Genomic DNA, 24,306 nt, shown 5'->3' on the forward strand with positions numbered 1-24,306 from the left:
GAGGAATAGAGAGACACTGTCCAAGCATGGAGGGATGGGGTCAGGAAAGCCAGAGCCCACCTGGAGTTGAATCTGGTGAGGGAAGTGAAGGGCAACAAGGAAGGCTTCTACAAATCCATCAGCAGCAAGAGGAAGGCTAGGGAAAATGTGGCCCTGCTGCTAATTGGGGTAGGGGCCTTGGTGACAAAGGAGAGGGGAAAGGTGGAGGTATCTCCCTTCTGTGTTGTCCCTCTGGCAGATCTCGGGGTAGGTCAAGCCTGCCTGAGCACCAGGGCCTGTGAATAGGAGGCTTCTGCTGGTTGTCCGAGGAAGGCCTCATCTACTCCTTCCTGACCAGGCGGTCTAGAGCAGACACCCACACAAACATTGCCCATGATCTGCCCATTAATCCTAACCCATCAGGTCTCAACCAGCTTATCCTCCATCCCCAGGCAGAGCTCCATGCCTTCCCGCTGCTCTCTCACATAAAGGACAACTGCCCCTCCTTGCCATCCCAGCCTGTGCCTCCTAAAGAGCCTCTGTCCATCCCTCCCAGCATTACAGTTGTGTGAGCTCTCTCACCACGTCTCCATGATCCCAATGAGATTGCAGCCCTGTAAATGCACACAGATTTCTGACTCCTCCTGTTTGTTCCCCCACTTCCTGGCAGGGTCTACCAGCAGCTCTCAAGTGAACCCCCGCTCCCCTCCCAAAGTGGGCACACAGCACTTAGGTGTTGTCTCTCTCTGCAGGAGTTGAGTATCTGTGACACTGTGTTGGGGCTTTTTCACCAATGGGTCAAGTCCCTCCGTGGTGTCCCTGACCCAGCATGGCTCACCTGTGGGCTGCTGTTCCTCAGGGTGTCCCTGCTCTGGCGCAGGTTGCCTTTAGACCACAGTATCTCAGAGGTGTACCCTCCGGGAATGGAGCATCTCCTTCCAAGGGCCTCTCGTCCTGCCAAGGGCACCACGGAGAAGATTCTGGCTCCACCTTCTTTACTCCCTCCCATCAGATGCTTATAAACCTTGATAAGAGCCTTTTCTGAGCCTTTTCTTCTCCAGGCTAAACAGTTCCAGGTCTCACAGACTTTCCATGTATGAGATGCTCCAGAACCTTAATCATCTTTGTGGCCCTTTGCTGGACTTGCTCCAATATGTCCACGTGTCTCCTGTACTGGGGAGCCCTGAACTAGACACACCAGTCCAGAAGTGGTCTCACCAGTGCTGAGTAGAGGGGGAGGATCACCTCCCTTGACCTCCTGCCAACGTTCTTCCTAAGGTAGCCCAGGATACCATTGGCTTTTGCTGCAAGGGCACATTGCTGGCTCACAGTCAACTTGGTGTTCACCAGGACCCCCAGGTCCTTCTCTGCAGACGGCACCCAGGCTGTACTGGTGCATGGGGTCATTCTTCCCTAGGTGAAGGACTTGGCATTTTCCTTTCCTGAACTCCATGAGGTTTCTCTCTGCTCTTTTCTCCAGTCTGTCAAGATCACTCTGAATGGCAGGGCAACCATCTGGTGTATCAGCCACTCCTCCCAGTGCTGTATCATCAGCAAACTTGCTGAGGGTGCACTCCTGAAGCCAAGGGCATGGGACAGAGCTTTGTAAGCTCCTGATACGGTTATCCTCCTCCGGGAAATGGTCTTCTGGTTGGGCAGCAAAGTCTTGTTAGAAGGCCAGTGTCTCTGTAGTTTCCTTCTCCCAAGGGGGACCAGGGAGATGCCATGACTTTCTCTGGGTCAAGCCCCAGGCCCTGCTGCAGAGACACATGGCCTGGAAGACCTTAGAGCCAGCCTCCGGGTACACAGAGCAGCAGGAAGTCAAGCTTCCAGCTTCTGCTTGAAAGCCAGTTCATGCTCAAAGCTAACAGGCGTGTTTCCAGGAACCATTTGAAGCACAAGGACAGCAGTTGCCTCAGTGATGAAGGCTTCACACTTGCTCTACAGGCAGTGAACAAAATGAAGAAAACCCTAGCTGATCAGTTCAGTACTGAGCTCCACCTCTTGGTCACTTCCTTGGGTGTCACAGGCCCTCCTCCCGCTCCTCACCCACTTCTGTCTACCAAAAGCTCTCCCAAGCCTCCTCCACTCTTTCTGTCTCCCCATCACGTTCCCCAGAGCCCTTTGGACCCCTTGTCCCCCCTGGTTTGGTCCCATGGGGAAGGAGGGGTCCCAGCATCACTTGTGTGCACCCCTGTGCACCCAGAGCTGTTAGCTGCGGTGGCTGGTGCTTCCCCCCACCCAGCAGCACCAGCCCTGACCCCAGGGGATGGCTGTGGTGGTGCCAAATGCTCCCACAACTGGGGTCACATCTGGAGCATTGCTCCAGGTGTGGCTGGAAACTGGTCCAGCAGAGATCCCCACCAGGAACAGCTGCTCTCTGTTCAACCTTGCAATTATAGAAGGATGCTGAATGTGGATAAAATGCCATCCTGACTGGTGTACATGACCACACTCACTAGAGACAGGTGGATATATTTCATATGGACAATCACTCATAGCACACATTCTTCAGAATTCCTTCACGCAAACCCTTTGCAAGCAAATGCTGTGGTCAAAATGGACCCCAAGATGCAGGAAGACTGGCCAAATGTCTCTGTGCATCAACCCTACACGAGGTGATACATCAGCTGGAAACACAACAACATGGGTACATGCTTCCTGAAAGACTGGTGAGGAAATTGAGGGGACACTGGGCTACTCCAGCCACTCCTCTGCACCCCCTGGATGTATTGGAAAATGAAGGAATGGGTTGAAACAAGAAGAGATCTAGAGCCCGGCTTACACAGAGACAGGGTCCAATAGTCCCGTGGGAACCCTGGAGTTCAGTAACAAGCCTATGGACAGAGGCTTGTGCTCTGCTGGGGCTGTCCACACTGAGCACAGAGAAGGTGGACTAAGAGCCTGCCTGTACTCAGGGAAAGGGAAAGCCTTGCTCAGTGCCACCACGGATGAGATTGCTCTCACTGAACTTAGGTGAACAATTCAGAGGTCAGAACAGAGGTGCCTAGTCCTAACCTAGATGCATTAAGATGGTAAGAGAGGTCTGCATTATGTTGGCAGTTATAACTCTGAACCCTCAGGTTCACACTTCCTTTTGGAGGGGTAGAAGATAGTCAGGTGGCCCTTAGGAACCAATGTCTCAGCCCTGAAGAGCTCCCAGAGGTCTGCAATGAAGATGCCTACATGTCAGTCTGTCACTCCAGCCTCCCTCTGCCCTTAGAGAGGAGGAATCTGTTCCTCTCCTCTCCTTTAGAAATCCATTTTGCGAAAAGCTGAATCATGTCCTAAACTCCACTGACTAACCCAGGGGAACCTAAGGTGTCTACCTCTTGAACATTTAAAATCTATCCTTTTGATGTCCAACATTAAAAAGATAAGGCAGGGAGTGTGACAGTAGCTCCACAGAAAGTGCTTTCACAGGTTACGTTTCTTGATAGCACTTTTAAAGATTTGGTGTTTCTCTCTCTTAGACTGCTTCACAAAATGGATCTACATTTCTGCAGGGATTAGGTCACCTGGGTACCAGCTATCATTTTAATTAATGTCCTGTCACCCTCTCAGACCGACTCTGCTGAGGAGCATCTCAGGAAAGCACAGGGGACCATGATTCTTCAGGGAATACCAAAGGGCTTTGGGTGGTTTTACTTGAAAGGAAAAAGAAAATCAGAGTTTACTTCTGTCTGGCAGCACAGTGCATCAGAACAAACGGCATTAGCAGCTGACTCAAAGAGGCTCTGCAAGAACCATGAAATGAGACATGCCAGATTGTTCTCTCAAGGTTGTGGGAGGAGAGGGAAGGAGATGATGGTCTGCAGAAATTCTGCTGGCCTTCTATTTCCCCTTGATAGTGTTTCCTGCACATAGATTAATGTAAGTAACTGCTTTGCTGCATTTCACCTCATTTTCTGTTGAGTGCTATTTTTGTTGCTGTTGTTGAGTTCCTAGACTGCCTGCCTGCCTGTGACTGTCCCCCTTTGCCTGTGATGTTTCTCAGGCAATGAGACCTTGCTGATCAGTCTGTGTCTATGTGCCTGGGTCTCTGCCCCTTCCTCTGCTTTAACTTGTCAGCCAGGTCCAGCTAAGCTGCACAGAGTAGTACTTTTCTCTCTTTTGGGCTTATACAAGTTCTGTGAGCAAAAGTGGCAGGATGGAAAGGAGGTGGTCTGCATAGGTAGGAGTAGACTGTCCTGAGAGGATTGCATTGAGAATTCGTTGTCTTCAAGACCTCAGATAATGAATTCAGGATCAACTCCATACCAAACCAAGTTTAATTTTTCCAGTGTTCACAGAAAAAAAAAAAAAAAAAAAGGAGTGCCTGTTAGTTTATTATCCTTGGATTTTCTTTTTTTTCTCCCTCCCTTATATTACCCTTTTTTCATTTTTATTTTTCCTTCTGATGGCCAGAAAGTTTTATCAAAACCGTTTCTCAGCAAAAAGATTGCTGTGACTGAAGAAAAATCTCTTTATAAAGCTTGGATGGAAAGACAGTTTTAATCATAGCATGTTTGTCTTATTTCTTTTGGGCTTTTTTTCCCCCCTGAAAACAAAAACATTCCTAGGGAATAAAACTTCCCTCTTATCTAACTCTCCCATTCACCTTTATTTCCCATATGCCTCCTCCTTTATCACCATTCTTCTTCTTCCTTCTTTCCATTCCTTACCTAAAATCAAAAGGTTAATGTCACTTTGAAGAGATGTTTTATCTTTCTCCAGGATGCATTTTATCTTATCCAAAAATACAGGTTTAAGATAGGCTAGAGAAAGAATGACTGAGAAATGTCTATTTTTTTCTCCATTGGCTATAAAAGGACACTTGAGTGAGGAGCTCAAATGTAAAAACTTACATGTTGTTAATAGTGGATTCCTACTCTAACCTAGAAACTAAGTTTGTTGTTACTGTTTGAAATGGTGTCTCCTTACTCTATGGTGTTTCTCCTTGCCTCTCCTCTCTTCTCTGTTTTCCTTACAGACTTTTTGTGAGTAACCACATGCATCTCTTTTATTATACTTTTACATTTCTCTACCTGTCTCCACTTCCTCTAACCTTCTGAGGAATCGTTTCCTCCACTCACTGTCTTCTCTTACTCACTGCAGCTCAGTTGCAGATATGTTGAACCATACGACTGTCACAGAGTTCCTTCTCTTGGGCTTCCCCTCCCTCCACCATCAGGAGTACCTAATAGCAATCGCTTTCCTGGCTTCCTACCTGGTGATCTTAGTTGGAAACCTGCTGATCATTGCCCTCATTCTTTCTGACCGAGACCTCCACAGACCCATGTACTTTTTCCTCTGCAACCTCTCCTCTTTGGAGATCTTCATCGCTACATGCATCATACCCAAAACAGTAGCAAGCCTGTTGATGGGCAACAAAGCCATCTCCTACCCAGCTTGCTTAACTCAGTTGTATTTCTTCACCTTCTTGGGTGTCAACGAGTTTGTCCTTCTTGCTGTCATGTCCTACGACCGTTATGTGGCCATATGCTACCCTCTTCAGTACCCCATGCTCATGAACAGTCAGCTTTGTGTTCAGCTCCTGTTGGGGTCATGGACTGCAGGCTTCCTGGCCACCATTGTCCCCACTATCCTAGTTGTCAGGCTGCCCTTCTGCAATGCCAATCATATTGACCACTTCTTCTGTGAAGGCGTGCTTTTGATCAAGCTGTCCTGTGCAGACACACGGACTGTGGAGCTGATAAATTTCATGAACTCTTTCATCATCATCTTTGGCTCACTGGTCATGACAGCAATGTCCTACCTATACATCATTAACACCATCCTTAGGTTGCCCTCAGCTTCCTCGCAGAACAAGGCATTTTCGACATGCTCCTCTCACTTCACCTTTGTCATCCTGGCCTATGGTAGCTGCATCTTCCAGTATGTGCGGCCTTCAAGTCACCACACTTCCTATTACAAAATGGTGGCCCTGCTCAACACAGTGGTAACTCCTCTGATGAGCCCCTTCATTTTCAGCCTGAGGAACGAGCAGATGAAGAAGGCTCTCAAGGTGGGCTTGAAGAGAAGTGTGATAATCTCCAGAAAATGTTTTTCCATCTGAGAAGAGATTTTGTAAGTAAGTGGAGGGGAAAGGGAGGGGGATGGTACAAATGATTAGGATTCTTTGCTGAAATTACACCTTTCTTTCTTAGCAGTGTGAAGTTTCATGAAATCACACCAGTTTCTCTCCTGAAACATATCACCATAATAAGACCCAAACGTTAGATAGGAATGCCTTTCAAAAGGTCTAAAAGTGCTTTACAAACCCTGATGAATACCCTGGTGATGGTGTTTTCTAAGAGTGGAAACTGAGACAGAAAGCAACAAGCTGAGGACTTCCTCCTTCCTTGGCACACCAAAGTCTCAAGATGGTTCACCTTCCTCCAGTTTGGATGCAGCTTCTCCTTGTCACACAATCTGGTTTGCCTGCTTATTTTGGTGGCAGAGCTTTGTTGAACCTCTTTGCCTTTAGAAAGAGACAGAAAACAGGTGGAACAAAAAAAAGAGAACAATAATGGCTTTATTTCTCTGCTAAGTGGCACTTACTTCTCCCCATTAACCTCCTGGTTGGGACAAGACATAGAGAAAATAAAGTCTAAATTACCCACCTAACATCAGCTCTCTTTTAAGCTGCAACAAAATCCAGAATATTGGTCAGTAATTTAATTGTTGAATAACAATGCAATTATTCTCAGATCAAGCTTAATAAAATAAATGCCCAGTCCTTATGATACAATACTGTTAGAGCCAATACTTCATCTGATAGAAGAGATTCACGCAGTGGAATTAGTTTGTCCACAAACAAACATTTGTAACTTTAACACCCTAAGCTGAGTGCATTGCCTGCCCTCCTTTGATAGTGGGGAAGAATCAGCAGTCTAGAGGATTATATCATCTCCTCTTACACTAGTTGTCCATCGTACTTCAGAGGAACTATACTGAGCATAGAATTGGAAGCTCAGCTTTTTCATAGGAAATGCCAGGTGCACTGAACCACACGCTGGGCAATGTGTTATAATTTGTGCAAGTGAGGGAGTTTACATCAGTGAGTTCTGTCCTCTGCAGCCCCAAGGATTAGATCTAGACCTTAAATTCTCTCCAACCCCTTCACCAAACAAAACCAAAGAAAAAAAAAAAACCTTCTTCTCTAATCCTTGTCATGGTATTGCCATTTTGTAATTTTCGTGGATTCATTTTCACTCACGATTTGCAAGAGAAATATGTTGTTCAGGAATGAGAATCAAAACCAGTATTTGTTTATTCATTTAAAAAAAAATATGACATTATCATTCTATTTGAGAGACTCTAAATAGCTATCCACCTCCCTGACACCTGATCTGGATGAATAGTCAATTTTTTTATTATTATTATTAGTAGTAGGTAAACTGAAAATGAAATAAGTAAATAAAAAAAAAAAGGTGGACTTTGAGGACTTTGCTAAATGAACACAGAAATATTCTTGTCCACTGCAAACACTTTCTTAGATCTAAAATGTTATGTTCCTTCTGAAAGTACTGACAACAGAAGTTGCATTCACCCCAGCCAGCGAGAGGGTGGCTCTGAAGCTCTTGTGTTGCCTACTCCTGTAAAGGCATCAGTAACATGCTCCATGAATGTGACAGGAGAAAGTAAGTGCCCAAAGTAAGTTTCTAAGATCTGCATGAGAGAACGTAGGCCAGAAATCATTTGTATTCCATTACTTTCTTTCCGGAAGACTCTGCCCATGCTGCCATCCAACAGAGTAGGTCTTCTTTCTGTGCAAAACTTTCAAACATTTTTGCTTCCTTCTAACAGAAATATGATGATATTCCTCTTCAGTTTCATCCTAAATTATAAACCAGCTCAAGTGAGATGAATAATTTTCTACAGCTGCCTATTCCTGTTCCCAAGTATAAAGGGAGACCAAATGATTAACACAAACTAAGACAGCTTGACTCCACAAGTGCGAAGGCCACCCTACCAGACTTCTGCTAAGTCACTGTTTTCACAGAGGGACTCCATATGATCTTTTGATAATGCACCCTACAAGCTTGGGAAGAGAGTTTCCCGTGTCAGTATGATTCCAGCCCCCCCCCAGTTTGTTGTGTGATAAGCACAAAAGAACAATCTACGGATAAGCAGCTTGTAGCTGCATGGGTGCCCTCTTCCCTTTCTGCTCCCTGGAAGACATGGACCTGACTGCATATTTCAAGCACTACGCAAGTTCAAGACGGAACTGTCTTCTGGAAAAGGAACGAAGGGGTGGAAAGGGAATGGTCATGAAGGGACAACTGTTGAAAGAGGAAGATAGAATTAAAATTTTCAAAACTACCTCTTCATGCCATGATAGCTACTTCTTTAATCCCGTAAACATTACTACACATCAGGCACTGATTTTTTTTTGCCATAATTGTGAATGTAATTCATGTACCTGCTTCCCAGCTATCCTAAACACAGGAGTTGTTCCAAAGCTATATTAGAACAGGAAAGTATTAAAACTCAGTTTGTTCTTTCTCGGATCAGGTGACAACAGTCTGCTCAGTTTTGGAATCTATCTCCTGAATACGTCTACTTCGTGCAGATCACTTAATCATCTCTCTTGGGCTGAAGACGCACATTCAGACAGATGCAGGCATGCATGGTTAAATGCATCTTTTCTGTCATGATATGAAAGATAAAAAAGAGCTGCTTGGGGATGGGATTATCAATGGCAACCTGAGCATCTTGATTAGAAGAGTGAGGGCTGTGTAAAAGACAGAAAGACCTTTGCTAGGGGTTGGCAGGGTGTTGGGTTTTGGTAAGAGATACACAATGATTAGGGTGCTGTAGAAATTTTTACTACAGGGAGGTGGAAGGAGATGGCTGAGAAAGCCCTCTGTCTTTCTCTGGTAGAAGGGGTCATCAAAATAGTGAATAGGGTACTAACACATCCCATGCCTGGCAGAATTGAAAGGCATGGGAATGCTGCTCAGCAATCACCAGCATAACAAAGTGGATATTCCCAAGGAGAGTCGTAATGCAGATAACTAGAACCAGTGGGAAGAGGAAGGTCTGAAATTCTGGGACATTAGTGCACCCTAGAAGGCTGCTTTTGGTAACAGATGTCCCACCATCCCACATATATTCCATGGGATAGCACTAGATGGCCACTGGAAATGGACATTCATGAAGTTCATTTTAAAAAACACGTTAGTGTTTCTTTGTTAGGCTTAAACATGAGAAACAGATGAAACCAGAATACATCATGTGCTCATTCAAAACTTTTGTGCTTAACAAAACTCTTAATTTCTCCTACTAGGCACCCTGTGGATTAGAGGCAGTGACAAGCTCATTAGGGTTCCCACAGTCTTACAAACTCCCAGGGGAAAGTCACCCAGCGTGAAGTGAAATCACAGGACTAAAGTGCCTTGGAGGTTTAATGGGGCTTGCTGAGGGCTGTTAGAGATAGAGCTGCTGCCAGAAGTCCATGTCTTTCACCAGGCACTGATTAGACCAGACCATCAGAGGCACCACTTGCAGGAAGACAAAGGAAAGGGACAGAGGTTCTTCCCTCAAGTAGCACCTTTGATGTGGGGTGCCTCTTCCATTTTTGACACACGTGCACTCACAGAGTTTTAATGCTTTGCTTCAATGCATTCTACACATCCCTGCAGCCCCAGCCCTGCGTAACTCTCCCCACATCATCCTCCGTCCTCAAGCAGTGCCTCTCAGGGATGAAATATAATCCTTGCAACTTCAATCTTTCTGATATTCCTCAGGCCTAGCCTGCAGGCCCCCTGCAATCTGACCCCATCTGTTGGTACCCAATGTCTTCACAAGGAACCTCATGGTATCCGAAAACTGCTCCGCATCCCCCAGATCCCACTGTTTGAGTGGTGCCTCTCAATCAGAAATCACAAGCCACGCTATGTAACACCTGCCCCTTTTATCCCTGAACTTCCACTCACCACCAGAAGTTTTAGTCTTCGGCTCCTTCTTCTCCCAGCTCATAAAGTGGGCACTTGGGATGCTCTGTAGTGTGTAAAGTTATCTGCACGGGGCTGGTAAATGAAACCAGGGCATGCAAGAAACTGGCAGCCACCTGCTGCAACAGCTAGATAACAGGCTGGATATCCTAGGACATGTAAAATGGCACTAGACAGCTGCTTAAGCAATTGAAGGCTGGTCGGTGGAATTACTCCCCAGCCCTATGAACTGAGTTCATTTCCATGTGAGATCAACTACACACCTCATGTGGAGGTACCTGCACAAGAACACCCACAGTCAGGTGTCTAGCTCTCTGAACTGAATCTTCTCTGAAGCATCTTCCTTAGGATGATTTGCATCCCATTGGAAAATCAACTTATTCTCTTCATTGATGGCCAGGCTACATCAAGCCGTGGCTGTCTGCACTTAAAATATCTCCGTTTAGCCAAGGCAGAATCTCTTCCCCCTGACTGGGGACAGAACCATTTCTGCTCATGGCTACATGACACAGTTCTATTTCCTGGGCTGTTTTGCTGCTACTGAGTGTGACCTGCTGGCCACCATGTCCCTGTGATCGGTACTTGGCCATATGCCAACCCCTGCTCTGTGCAAGCCTCATGAACTGGAAGGTGTGTCTCCAGCTGGCGTCGGGGTCTGGGCTAGCCCGATCACTAATGTCTACAGCAGTGATGTGGTTATTTTCTCAGTTACAGTTCTGTGGCCCCAGTGCCACTGATCACTTCTTCTGTGGTTTTACCCCTTTGCTAGCGCTCTCCTGCAGTGACACCACAGTGCCTACGCTGGTTACTTTCGTAATCGGCTTTCTGGATGTAGTCTTCCCTTTGCTATTCACTCTGGCATCCTGTGTCTGCACCAGAGCTGCTATCCTGAGGATCCCCACCAGCGTGAGGAGGCAGAAGGCTTTCTCCGCCTGCTCCTCTCACCTCACCGTGGTCACTGTTTTCCACGGGACCCTCACCATTGTCTATATGATGCCCAGAACAGCTCTGCTGAGACAGCTCAATAAAATGCTGTCCCATTTTTCTACACCATCCTCACACCCGTGGTCAGTCCACTCATCTACAGCCTGCAGAACAGGGAGATGAAGGGGACTCTTGGAAAGGCACTCAGGAAAACTGTGGCCTCCACACAGAGCTCGTACTAGTTGTGATCCACCAGGAATGAACTGACCTAGCATGGCAGACTTGGAAATGCATGTTCTGTGTATCAGGTGTAGCTTTCAAAGTGCAGCATATGGAGAAGTTTGTGGAATGGGAAGGGGGAGAAGGGAATAAATGTCTTAGGGGAATATAGGCCTGGTGTAGAAGAGTGCAAAGAATATCCCTGGCTGTCTTCTTTCTTTAAAATAAACCCCATTATCATGCTGGAAGCAGGAGCTCTTGAAATGTCTTAGCTTTCTTTTTCTGTGAAGAGCATAAAGGAATTTCAGCCGTAATGTGAGCTCCTTCCAGGGTCAAGCATTGACGTATTTTCCTGTCTGTGGGCTCCTGAGATGGTAGCCCTGTCTCTCAGCTGTACATATTCCCAGAGGAGAGGTCTGTATTGTTAGTTACTGTTCCGTTCAGCGAAGATCGCCAGTGCAACAGAGTTGACTGCACCCATGCATGCACCTCCTATGGGTCAGGATGGCCTCAGGTACGCCGAACATGGATGTGGGCAGGGGTCACAGAGCTGGGGCCTAGTGAAGAGGTCTGCTAGGGACTGAAGCAAGAGGGGGACAACGGAAGCAGAAACGAGAAATGTGCAGGCATCTGAAAGGGCTTCCAGTGCTCACGTGTGGCCAACAGCACTGCTGCCTGTGGTTGAGGCCATCAGTGAAAGCCTGGCTGTGAGTCAGCCCATCCTGAGGCTGGTGCCTAACACAAGCCCCATGCAGCACCTCACTCCTTCCACGGTCCGACCAGGGAGCCTGGGCCATCAGAGCAAGCGGAGGAGGCTCCTGGATTGGCCTGTTGCCCTGCTGAGATGAGCCTATCCCTAAAGCCTCCCTCCTGTGCGTGCCTAGAGCATGTCCCTCACGCAGCTTTCGGCACCTGGGCTGGCCTTCTGAGGAGATATAGCTCTCATCTGTGGAGACACAAGCATATAAGAAGTATATCAACAGAAGCTGATTGCGATTTGGTCACCAGAGGCAGGGCCTGACTTCATCTTCCTCTGAGCCTTTGTTCTCAGCCAGCCTCCCACCACCCTGCGTTCCCACCTCATCTCTTTTGCCAGGTCAGTCCTCATGTGTGTTGTACGTGCTCTGAAGTGGGAGAAACCTTACTCTGAAGTGGCTGTTTTCCCTCCCATTGCCCAACTAAGTTGAGGCATGGAATTCCTCTGTGCGTCCTAGATATGGCTTCTCCATATTGACAGTGATAAGTGGGCAACTGAATCAAGCCTTTCCACTGGACGTGTCTACATTTGGGAAGATGAATCCCATCCCTCCTTTCCTCTGAGGTTTCTTGCAGAGGGGAATTGTGAAAGGCGATCTCATAGTCTGAGCCCCTCTAAAAAGTTGTAGGTCCTTCTGCAGAGGAAAGGTACATTTTCTGGGTCTTATTTTCCCAGTACTTTAAGCAGAAACCATACTGCCCCCTTCTTCCCTTTGCATCATTTCCTACACACACACACACACACACACACACACGCACACTTTAATTACTCATTTGCTTCCCACTGGCTAACACAGATCTTATGAAGGGAGCCTTCATATTTTCTTCTTTTCCTATCCCTAATCCTTTCTCCTTGCTTTACTCCCACAGTTCATGCTTACCATGGCCTCTGAAGATCTCCTCAGTCTTTCTTTGCTTTTCCTCATCTGAATTCATAGATGAAAGCCTGCATTTTTTTTTCTTTTTAGTAACTGAATCAATACCATCCTGCTGCAGTGGGAGATGAAAAGATGAGGGTGTTGATAATACAGGAAGCTTCTCTAAGAGTCAGGTGCCATACCCCGAGGGATGAGTATGGCATAAGTGTAGAGTGACAGAAATCAATCATGAAATTCTGCATACCCTGAATTTCCTCCAGCATATAACTATAACCAATGTGTAGATTCTCTGGGTGGCATTCATCTACCTTAACTTCAGATATTTGAATGTTGATCTCTAAGTCTTAACACACTGATACTGGCTCTGTTACACACTTAAGAGCAACATTTGCAGAGGATAGTTCAGCCTCCAAGAACTGATGTGTTGGATGCCCTGGAAGTGGTTTCATCATTCCAAGATTCCTTTTTCTCCCCTCAATAACTTGCTATGGGGATTGAAAGTGGGGACTTTGAGCAGCAGTATGAGATGGGCTCTCAAGCAGAAACATAGTGAGCTCTTGACACACGCTGACTCCCCGACAACGGGAGTGATGGATCACACAGAGCCCACTCAGGACAGTGATGGGCTTGGCTTGAGTGTCCTTGGGTGGGTGCTATCTTCCTTTCAGAGAGAAAGAATGAGTACCAGCAGGTACAGTGCAAGCTTCTCCCTGATCAACGATGAAATATGTGAGCACTGATATTCCTGTATGAAGCAACCATTCCCCATTTCCTGAAGAACTGGACTTCAGTCACCTCCTGCATCCCAGGGTGAGCTGAGCCTGGGAGCAAGATGCTCTTTTTAATGATGTACACAGGTTGCTGGGGGATGACAAAGAGAGGGAAGTCTGGAAACTACTGTGGTTGAAAGTGGTAGGAGAGAGAAAAGAACTTGAGATATGACAGAGTTCAAGGTGATAGCTAGGGGGAAAAAGTATGAGCCACATAGCTTGCTTTTCTTTGAGGGGGGTGTTGGACCCAATGACCTCCAAAATAAGAAACCTATTTCCTTGAGTATCCTCAAATTTAATCTATGTTCACAAGTGAGTCCCCTGCAATTCACTTCAACCAACTTTTATGATCCAAATCTCAGATGGTCTCAGATGGAGACTTCCCTGGTAGTCAAAATCAGCCACAGCAGAGAATGGCAGATGCTCTTCTAAGATGGGCTCCTAAAACAGGCAGGATGAGTCCCCCTGTGGCGATGTGAAGATGCTGGTCACCTGTCATTAACGTGGGAGGGAGCTGAGGTGACTGAGGTGAAGCTGAGGTGACTTTGACACAAGAAGCTCTATGACTTGATAGGTGTAGGTGTTCAGAAGGGCACAGGTTTCCTCTACATGATATGCACATGCCCAGGGCATCTGGAATACCACTGGATGCCTGCAAGAGGTACCATCCAACGGAGCTTCCTTTCTTAGCCTGCCTTCACACTCTGAGAGTCATTTCTAGAGGGATACACCTCACCTTAAGCTAATGGGCTAGGTGAGCTCACATGACTTGTAGCCAACAGTAGCTGTTTCTCTTCACTGACTACAAAGGAAGCTCAGGGAGAGACAGCTCTATGGTAGCCATCCCAAGTTAGGTAAGGGAGTGCTCCTAGTTCTGTTTTTCTTGGTCCAGAGAGCTCCTTGAGTCTTCTGTAGAATCATTCCACCTTGACTTGTTCCACACAAGGTGGAAGCGGAAGTCTAGACAAACTCCTTCTTCCCCTTTCCCCTAGCATCAGGGCAGAAATTCATCTAGTCTCTCCCTTTGATCAAACAAACAGACACAGTTACTGAGGCATGAAAAAAAAAAAAGAAAAAAAGGAAAATTATTCCTGCCTTCTCAACTTACACCCTAGATCATCACCTCTTTCCCCAATAGCATGATCTCTTGTGAGATCCCCAAAAGCTCCAGGCAAGAGCACATGCCAGAAGGTAAGCCATCCAACGGCAGAACATACAAAGCCAAGGAAGTTTTACTGCTGATAAGGATGTGGAGATCCAAAAAGTAGGGAAAAGCTCTGTGGAGGGGAAGTTGTAAAATAATTTAGAAGAATGGCTTGAAAAGAGGTCACAGACAGCAGTTGTTCTGGCTTGGAGGGCAGGTGAAGGAAGAGGACTGAGATCTCTTCCCTCTAGAAGGCACTGACTCAGGCTGGGAACATGAGGCTACTGAATGGCTCTAGGGCCTGCTCAATGGACCTCAAGACTTTCATTCTTTGTGGAGCACCAGTGCATGGCACATAGAAGATTCCATTATAGTCAATGGAGGTCAACTACTTAAATATAGGCACCTTTGAAGCACCTAAGAAGATGTAATCACCTGGTTCTGAGCCAGAAGTGTCTGCTGTCTTTCCTTCCATCCCCATGTAGACATCTAAGATATTCTAGAATATTAAAAAATGGCAGCACATGCCCATGCTTCATCATCTAACCATTTCCCTACATTCGTTCAGCAAAATTGCTCTGCAAACTGCAGGGACACTGTTGGCCAGATCACTACTGAATTTAATGGGAGCTCAGACCGCTTGCATTGCAGACACTTCAACTTGGCTGTCTGGAGCTGAATCCCATTGCTGCAGTGCAACTGTTCATATCAGTGTTGCTGTCTGCTGCCCCTTCATAGTCAGGGGAAAAAGGATGGCATCTGCAGAAGATGATGAATCCAGGCAGTTTAGACAGTGTCTTAGCAATGGAAGGCTCTCCATTTAGCAAAGCATACCTCTCTCCACTTGACTCTAGAGTGACCACGGTTTAGATGAGAAGGGTAAAATAAGTATAATGGAATCTGATCCAGATGTTGATTGCTTGGGTTTTTTGAGGAACATTTCAGGAAAAAAAAAAAAAACTCATTTTATTTACTGTTTGTATCTAGCAAAACTAATAGCTATCAACAAATCATGCAGCCTGATGTTACCCATTCATTCTGAAAGACCAGATTTTATCATGGCTACTGGCATCTCCTGGATTGCCTGATGAACTTTATTTCCACCTGTATTCTTAACATTTTAATGACAGATTTATGACTACTTCCTTTACTCTAGCAAGGCAAAGTGTGTAAGAGGCAGTCTTTTTGTTTATGAGGCCAAGTCTTAGAGAAGTCAATGCTACTTAAACATGGAAAATTGCCTCTTCTTGCACCTCGGACAAGATAGACATGAAAATCATTTCACTTTATCTTCTGCTTTTTCATATAACTAATTTAAACAGTTTCAAGCCTGAACTGGTCATCCAGTCTCTCTGCAATCAGTGGAGAGAGATAGAGCTACTGGGGCATAAGTCATGCTGTTCCTAGGGTCAGGATCCCTCTGAGATTCCACCTCCCTGGGGCTTCTGCAGAGCACCTTAGGCCGTAGGGCTGTCTATTAGGTGACTGAAGTAAGATGAGTGCACCAATTGATACCAAAAGCAACATTCTTCAGTGTTAATGCACCATGAAGTACAAAGCATCTGCTCGTTATGGGTGTACGGCGACAGAGCTAAAGTTAAGGCAAGGAACAAAGAGTGAGATAACTGAAGAGAAGAAGAAAACATCAAGAGAAGCAAGGTGGAATAATGCATAGATGCTAGTAATAAGTAGGAGTTTGCAGTGACCGAAAATAAAGGTCTTCACAGGTTGATTTTACCAGACCATCTCTCAACAAAAACAGCAAAAATCAGTAAAACGAGACCTTTGGGGAATTGTGAGCTCTTGGAAAAAGCTGATCATTTTCAAGGACAGAAATTGCTAGGAACCTTTTTATTTTGTCAGAAGGACGGCACCCACAAAAAAGAAAAAGATCAATGAAGTCATTGACTCTGGTTTTATTTCAACAGACTTTTTGTCCTCAGCAACTTTGTGTTTCATGTGGCACACCTCATTTCAAGCATGCTGTGTTTAAACACTGGAATCTCCCAAGTAATAATACAGTTATGACACTAAAGATACAATATGAGCACTTAATAAATAATGATGCAGCATTCTGAGGAAACCATAGCCTTTATTTTCAATGACAACACAGACATTTGGAGAAATGTAATAATGAATCATCTCTTTGAAATCATACATTCCTCTTTCAGTTAAAGCTTTCCCAAGAGGTTTGGAAAAAAAAAAAAAAGAAAGAAAAGGTGGGAGAAGGGCAAGAGGGTTGTTAATTACCTTATCTCTCTCTATATATAAAAATTGCAAAAATACTTTAATATATAAAGCCCAACCAATCTGTTTCTTCTAATGCTACAAGGTACTGTGAAGGCAGATTATTCTACTTTGGTTTTTAAACTCACCAAACACCAGCACACTTAAGAAAGCCCAATCCACAGCTACTTTCACAGAGACAATTCATACAGTTCACATCATAAACCAAATCATAACATTTAACTGATGGGAAAAAAGGGGGGGGAAAAAAAACAACTTTAGGAGGGGGTCAAATCTAATAGATTTAGGCAACTTCATGATGCTTCCATGTTGTTGATGTGTTTCACTTCATGCTTCTCCCCAGGGTCCCTTAGCTTGCACCTTCTCTGGAGTGAGCCAATTAGTTCCCTTCATGGGAAAATCAGGGGGCAGACAAGAAGATGCCAGAATTCACACTCTGCACACAGAATGGATGCAAACCAGTCAGCATCACTCGATTAGAAACTCTGATTCAGCCCCTGGAAGATGTCACAAAAGCAGCAGTGTAGCCTAAGACACACCTGATGTGTGCAGGAGACTCAGCCAGGCTGAGTCTACAGTCCACAGACAGAATTCACCACTTCCTAAGGCCAGGTCAACATACCTATCCCATGCCATGCTGAATGGCTGTGTGGAAATATCTTTCCTTCCGCTCACTCTAGCGATAGCTCATGGTAAGCTCAAATACATATCCATTGCAGTCACTAAAGACAGGTGAGATGAATCCAAAACACCCCAGTTCTTTAGAGAACTGGATTCAGTTGTCCACACGCAGGTGTCTTCTGCTATTTGAGATGCCCTAAGGAGCCCAAGACATCTTGGCAGTTGTGACAAGGGGCCTTTGGGACACTTGTCCCTTTCTAGAAGGGCTGCTGGAGGTCAGCTAGGATGTTCTGTGGCATCTCAAATGGCACTAGCCCCACGTGACTCTGGCTGCATTTAGTCCCTTACCGGTACAGAGAATGGAGCTGAGAGAATGCTTCACCTCATCCTCACATAGATACCACCTGGCTGCTTACCTGAATCATACTCTAAGCACCACTGAATCTCATCCAAGGAGTCTCATCTAAGCTGGCTAGTTTATCCCTGTGAACAGAAAGGTCCTGCTCAGATTTTTCAAGACTAAGTACCAGCCATGATGATGCTCGTGGCTTTCCTGCCCTCTTAGTCATCACCAGGCCTTTGTGCAAAGCATTTTTCAAGGCCTCTTTCATTTGCTCCTTCCTCAGGCTAAATATGAATGGGTTTACAAGAGGCGCCACAATACTGGAGACAACAGGGAGGCTTTTGTTGAGATGCACAGAGGTCATGTGGGAAGGCCTGGCATAGACAAAGATGGAGATGCCAAAACCCAAGGAAACAACAGTGAAATGAGAAGCACAAGTTGCAAATGCTTTCTGCCTGCCCTGTGCTGATGGCATCCGGAATATGGCAGAATTAATGTAGGCATAGGAGAGCACAGTCAGTGCCAAAGAGCCAAGGAGCAGGACCCAGAACACCATAAAATCAATCCACTCAATAAGCTGGATGTCAGCACAAGCAAGGTGTAATAATGGTGCACTGTCACAGAAGTAGTGGTCGATTACATTGGCACCACAGTATGGCAGCCGGGCTGCCAGAACCAGAGACGACAGAATCATGACAAAGGCACCTGCCCAGCAGCCCAAAACAAGTGTACTGCATACCTTGCTTGTCATGATGCTGGGATGCCTTAGTGGGTTGCATACAGCCACATATGTGTCGTAGGACGTGACAGCAAAGAGGATGGACTCAGTTGTGCCCATGAGGAAAGAGAAGAAGAGCTGGCTAAAGCAGCCATCAAAGGAAATGGTTTTCTTCTCTGACAGGAAGTTTGCCAGCATTTCAGGAACCACAGAGGAAGTCATGGAGATCTCTCTGAAAGACAGATAACTGAGGAAGTAATACATGGGAGAATGGAGATGGCCATCAGTGTATACCAGGACAATGATAAGAGTGTTTCCCAAGACAGTCACTAAATAAATAAGCAGGAACACAACCAAGAGGAGGATCTCCACCTCATGGACATTAGGAAATCGCGCTAAGATGAACTCTGTCACAGATGTGCCATTCTCCATCTCTGTGCAGTCTCCGTTGTGGGAAAGAACACCAGAGTAATGTAGAGTTTTGAATATTTTCTCAGATGACATCTAGTAAGTTTTGGACATCCTGATTTTAAAGAGAAGTTAAGTCCCGACACATAGCTATTCAGGGTCGAATTCATCCCACCTAACTTGGATATCTGCAATAGAAATGTTTCTTTCTGAGTTAGTCAGCCAGTACCATTTTTTTGATGCTGCCTAGCCCTCCACAACTATAAAAGAGTCCTGGAATGACCGGTTCAGCCTAAGCCACCTGTCTTTTGAAGTGAGATTCATCATGCCCAACTGAAGGTGCTTGATTGAGTTGCTCATAAATAGGCATCCAGTGCCATTGGTGATGTCTCAGACATCCCCATAAAGCTAAAGTCTTCAATGGCTGGAGATCCCAATGTGTCAGCAACCGAAGCCTGCAGATGCCCACCTACAGGGTACAATCAATAGCACCTAAAGAGCCATTCATCTATTTGTCTTGTCCAAAAATAAAGGCCTACATTTGGTCTGTTTTGGCAGTAACCTTTCTAGAGAGGCAATATATCCCATCCCAGCTGCCTGTCTAATCAAACAGGAGAGGAAGCCATCCCTAAAAGAGGAGCCATCCCTAAAAGGTGATTCAGACCATTGCAGTCTGCCTCTCTCCATTGACGGTTGAGGAGTGGAAGATGACAACCTTTGTGAAACAGCCACCACAGTTTGGTGCCACCAAGCTTCGCCTTTGCTCTTTGTTTCATATACAAAGGTGACAGAGGTAGGTCTTTGCTGCAAAGCTGCCTCGATTTCTCTGTAACCGTCATTCAAAATTACCATCAAATCAGAACACAAGATAGACTCCTCTCACCCGGCATTTTCTGCACCTGAATTTTGTTTCCATGCATGCTCAAATGGCAATAAGTAGCATATTCAGTGTCAATACCATTGTTCCTATAGCTGTGTCTTTGATCTTACCTTCTGCATGAGTGACACCTCATATATTTCTTTTTGCTTCCTTGCTGAAGAAAGTTGTGTCTGACTTCCTGATGAGAGTCTCAGCTGTGACAACCAAGAGGAAAATTGGGGGGAGAGAGAGAGAGAGAGAAAGAGGATTCTACATTCCTGCTCTATGTCATAAGACCAGAGGGACAGCTATCTAGCTCAGTTACTTATTGCACAGCCACCAACAGGACGTATACAAGTAAAAAAGTGCATGGTGCATTGACCGATAGGAATCATAGTCTTAGAACAAGAAGGCATTCACACTCCAGTTGTTGGAAGAATGATGGATATCCTGTAGACTTGGCTAAACTGAAATCAGTGTAATGACAACTGAGCAATGATTTCCTTGCTCAGCATAAACCGTGGACGATTCTTATCAGAATGAGACTGTTCAACATGCAAAACAATTAATAAATATGAAACCTCCCAGAGAAGGAGTTCCAGAAAGCCAGTGTGTGGCAGAAAGGCAAAAGTTTTTTTTTTAACTTGTAATGAAGAAGGTGCATTTCAGAAAGACCACTAGTACTTGATAGGTGGTCTGAGAAATGCCAGAAAGAAAAGTAATTGGATCCTTTCTAAGAATTTACCCTTCAGAGGCTTCACCTTGAAAAAAAAATAATAATCCTGGGAGATTTAGATAAACAAGCCTCACATCAAGTTAGCAATAGTTGAGTGCCAGTCACAAAGATGACAGGCCCCAAATCGTCTTGGTACTGGCATACACAACAGTAAGGGGCAATGGTCACAAGCTGCAGCTTGGAAGGTTCAGAGAGGACCTCAGGAAAAAGCGAGTTATTAATTAGGAGGGTTACGAAGCACTGGAGCAAGTCACCCAGAGAGGGTGGGAGGTTGGGCTAGAGACATCTGGAGGTCCCTTCCAACCACTATTTCAATGGTGCGATGATTTTCAGAGGGAAGCCCTGGGGACACAGGTTCCTTGAGCAAACCAAGGAGATGCACATTCAATGGCTATAAAGGAAGTCTAGGAAGGAGATCACCTCACCTTGCTTGAGGGCAACAATTCAGGTGCTAAACAGAGGAGCCTAGTGCCATATGAAATCTTCTAGGGTATCCAAGAAGTTTTGTGTGGCTAGCAGTTATGACAGAGAATCTAGCAAACATGCATGCTCTTCCAGAGTGTCACCCAGAAGCCAGGCATGTTACTGTGCAGGGAATCTCAGATGGAATTAAACACAAATATTGAGATTGAAGAAGTACTCCCTGGGTGTGTTGAATCTGGGTGTCTAAAGCTGAGCAATTTCTCTCAAGTCCTCTCAGAATCAAGGGAGGTGTAGGATTCAACCCAGCGTTGCACACATGGGCTTCCAGTGCAACTGGAGATGCTGTTTGGTGTCCTGTTTGGCATCCAGCCACCACTCTAGAGAGAGGACAGATCTTCTATTGGTCCTGTGTCATAGCTACTGCGCCTATCCAGGTTTTTCAAAGCACTGAGGACGTTGCAAGTATTACCTGATGCCTGTGTGCGGGCAACTGAATCAGCGTCTTAGTCCATGCAGTCTGTGGAGTCTGAAGACCAACTGATTAGCTCCTAAAGTAAACAACTTACCTTGGATAACTTACAAGAGGAATCTCACCCTAGCTGACTGGCTCAGATGGTGACATTCAAAGCGTAGATAACTAATTCTGCACAGATGAATCCCACTTCAGATGCTTCACTACAAGATACAGACAACCCCTGTTGAGCAACGACAGTTATCCACTCATCACTGTTCTATTTATCTGCTTGTCTGAGTGATAAAAGCCACACAAGGAACGAGGCCAAACAGTAGTCTGTCTATGTGAGTAAGTCTGCAATGTCTTAAAGTCACCTTTCAAAATTATTTAGGAAAGAGCTAGGACAAATCAAAGCTTGAGATTAATTTTGCCTCATTGCAGATGAAATTACAGTCCGGGCATCTTCACTTGAACTCGTAATCCATATTTCCTTTGCAATCATAGGAGAAAAATTGGCAGTCACAGGGCGTAAATCCCTTCACTCTACTGCAAATAACTAAAATAGGTCAGGGCCCATTTCCAAAGGGGCATTTTAAAATCTAGCTGTTGAAGAAAAATCTTCCTGAGAGCCTTGAAATCTTGGAACTTCTCTGCCTTTGGCTAGACATGCCCAAAATTGCTTCTGATGAGGGAGTTTCCCAAAATCTCAAGGATCTATAGAGCTGAGACACTGCCCTCCAGCCACCTTCTGTTTCGTGGAGGTACATTACAGTATTGATTTGGACTTTGCCTTTTTGGGCTGACATGCCTTGCCTGCCCTGAGCTGCCTACAACGCAGATCTTTCCCCCTGAGCAAGTAGCTCTCACCTGTTCAGTAGTTAACATACAGAAATATGTGTGTCTATAAGCAGTTCCTCTAGCCAATTTTTGGTGTCTATTTTAGGAGAAGCTGGAGGAGAGGTGAGATGAGCTGAAGTGGGCTAAGGTGTCAGGGTAAAGAGACAACTGTATGCAAATGAACAAGTAAGAGAATCATCAAACGGCCCTCGTAACCCAGGTTCCTTCTGAAAAACCACAGCTGAATTCAAGAAAGAAACCCCTTCTGGCCAAACAGTTCAGGAAGCATTTCTTGATACAACTGTATTATCAAGGAGACTGTCAGACTTCTAATGAATATGAATTAAAAAAAAATGCAGCTAGCTTACTGGAACTTCATCATCTTCAAAATGCTTTATTTTTTGGATTCTCTTAATTCACTTTGTGACCAATTATTCATACTACTTATTAGTAGGAACTGATGAATGAATTGCAAAAGAAAATGTTATTGTTCATTTGTTGGAATTCATTGAGGGAAATATATTTCCAACTTTACCTGTGTTAGTGGAAAGTCAGCGCGAAAGAAAGGGAAAGATGGGGATTTTTTTTTTTCCATTAAATTAGATTCTAAAGATTGTGTGAATACTTTGCCACTGCCTTCTGTGTCCTGCTATGTCAAAGCCTTTTAAAAATGTAGCAGAAATTTACAGATCACAAAAACCCAGCAATGTCTGTATTGGGTCACACATGGGACCTGTGCAACCCAGACAAGTTTCTTTTGGTCGGGCCTCATTAGATGGTGATCTAGAGAAGGTAATTTTTCACTGTCAAGCCATTTAGGTCCTTTCTTACCCTATAGCCATGTAATATGAGTTTGAGTTTTTGTACTGAGTTTGCAAGGCCTCAGGACTGCAGCTTCTCAGGCCTGCTCTGCCCGAACTTTTCTTGACCTGCCTGCAGCTTTTTAAAAGAAAAGTTTTAGCTTACTTCAGTTCTTACAGCAATAACAAGCAGTTGTTCTGTGTGGAATGCAATATTTACAACTCCCACATAATGATGCAGTAGAGAGAAATGCAGGCCTGGTGCAATAGCAGAAGCCTTGAGAAGTGCAGACACAGGATGTGGTGTAGAGGAGTACCGGCATGGGATGGCAAGAGACGGGGCACAGCTTGGCGCCGGAGACCCCGCAGCTACAGACCACTCACCAGTGGTCGGTGTAAGAAACGCACGCCTGGAGCAGGACACAACTGGTTTTAGGGTAACAAAGAGAACAAAGCAACAGTATCGAACATAAGTAGAAGGTACCGTATGTGGTACTTTCAGAGATAACGTGGAGAGAGAGAGCAATGAAGAAAGAGCAAGGTGTAAAAAGTGTGTTAGCAAACACGTGAAAATGACCCCAAGTGGATACTAGAGTGAGGAAGAAGAAAGCACCAACCTGAACATCATCTTCCTCTCGGTGAAGGACTCCAGACGCTGACAACTCACCGCAACAACCCACCAACAGCACCAGAGTGAAACTGCCAACCTTAGGACTCAGGGTAGCAGGGGAAGGGTGAACGTAACACCAGGAAAAGTGGTAGGAACTGAAAAGTGTGCATCTAACAGTTTTAACTGTATTGGTATTATTTCTGTATTATATTTCTCTGTCTGTAATAGTTAGATCTGGACTGGTAATGATTCTCGGATTAGACTGCTAAGACATTCTGAATGGCAAAACATGCACACACACACACACACACACACACACACACACACACAAAAGCATGACTATATCCTAGGGCCAAACAGTCAGTACAGCGGTCCCAGGGAGGACCCAGAGCACTACTGCTCTGTAGTGTGGGCGCAGCCAGTCTGCTCTGGAGGGGGGCTGGCCTCAGCACTGGATCTTGTTGGTCTGCATTACTTGACTTAGAGGGTAGAGATTGCTCTCTGCAGCGTGCAGCAGTGTTGCATTTAGTAGTGTGAAGGCACCCACTTCATAAGTGGAGTACACTTTACCCACAGCTGCCCCAAGGTTTTCTTCTTGGATGGAACAAACCAGTTCACTCCAAGAGAAACTTGGGACTG

At 45.4% G+C, this 24,306-nt stretch overlaps 2 protein-coding genes across 2 annotated transcripts; one reads left to right on the plus strand and one right to left on the minus strand.

Annotated features, from left to right (window-relative positions):
- Positions 1-5,107: 5,107 nt before the first annotated feature.
- Positions 5,108-5,974, plus strand: LOC136996309 (olfactory receptor 6J1-like; the record flags this gene model as incomplete). The annotated part of the gene is made up of 1 exon (XM_067317237.1): positions 5,108-5,974. A coding segment is annotated over one exon (867 nt), but the record flags the coding sequence as incomplete, so codon positions are not given.
- Positions 5,975-17,907: 11,933 nt separating this feature from the next.
- On the minus strand, positions 17,908-19,044 carry LOC136996328 (olfactory receptor 6M1-like). The gene has a single exon (XM_067317258.1). It carries the CDS (start codon positions 19,042-19,044, stop codon positions 17,908-17,910), a length of 1,137 nt encoding a protein of 378 aa, XP_067173359.1.
- Positions 19,045-24,306: the final 5,262 nt, after the last annotated feature.

Source organism: Apteryx mantelli, unplaced genomic scaffold, assembly GCF_036417845.1.
Source record: "Apteryx mantelli isolate bAptMan1 unplaced genomic scaffold, bAptMan1.hap1 HAP1_SCAFFOLD_34, whole genome shotgun sequence".
In the NCBI taxonomy this organism is placed as follows: domain Eukaryota; kingdom Metazoa; phylum Chordata; class Aves; order Apterygiformes; family Apterygidae; genus Apteryx; species Apteryx mantelli.

Coding starts and splice junctions, on each gene's coding strand:
- LOC136996328 (XM_067317258.1), bottom strand. CDS start 19,044: ATGTCATCTGAGAAAATATTCAAAACTCTACATTACTCTGGTGTTCTT.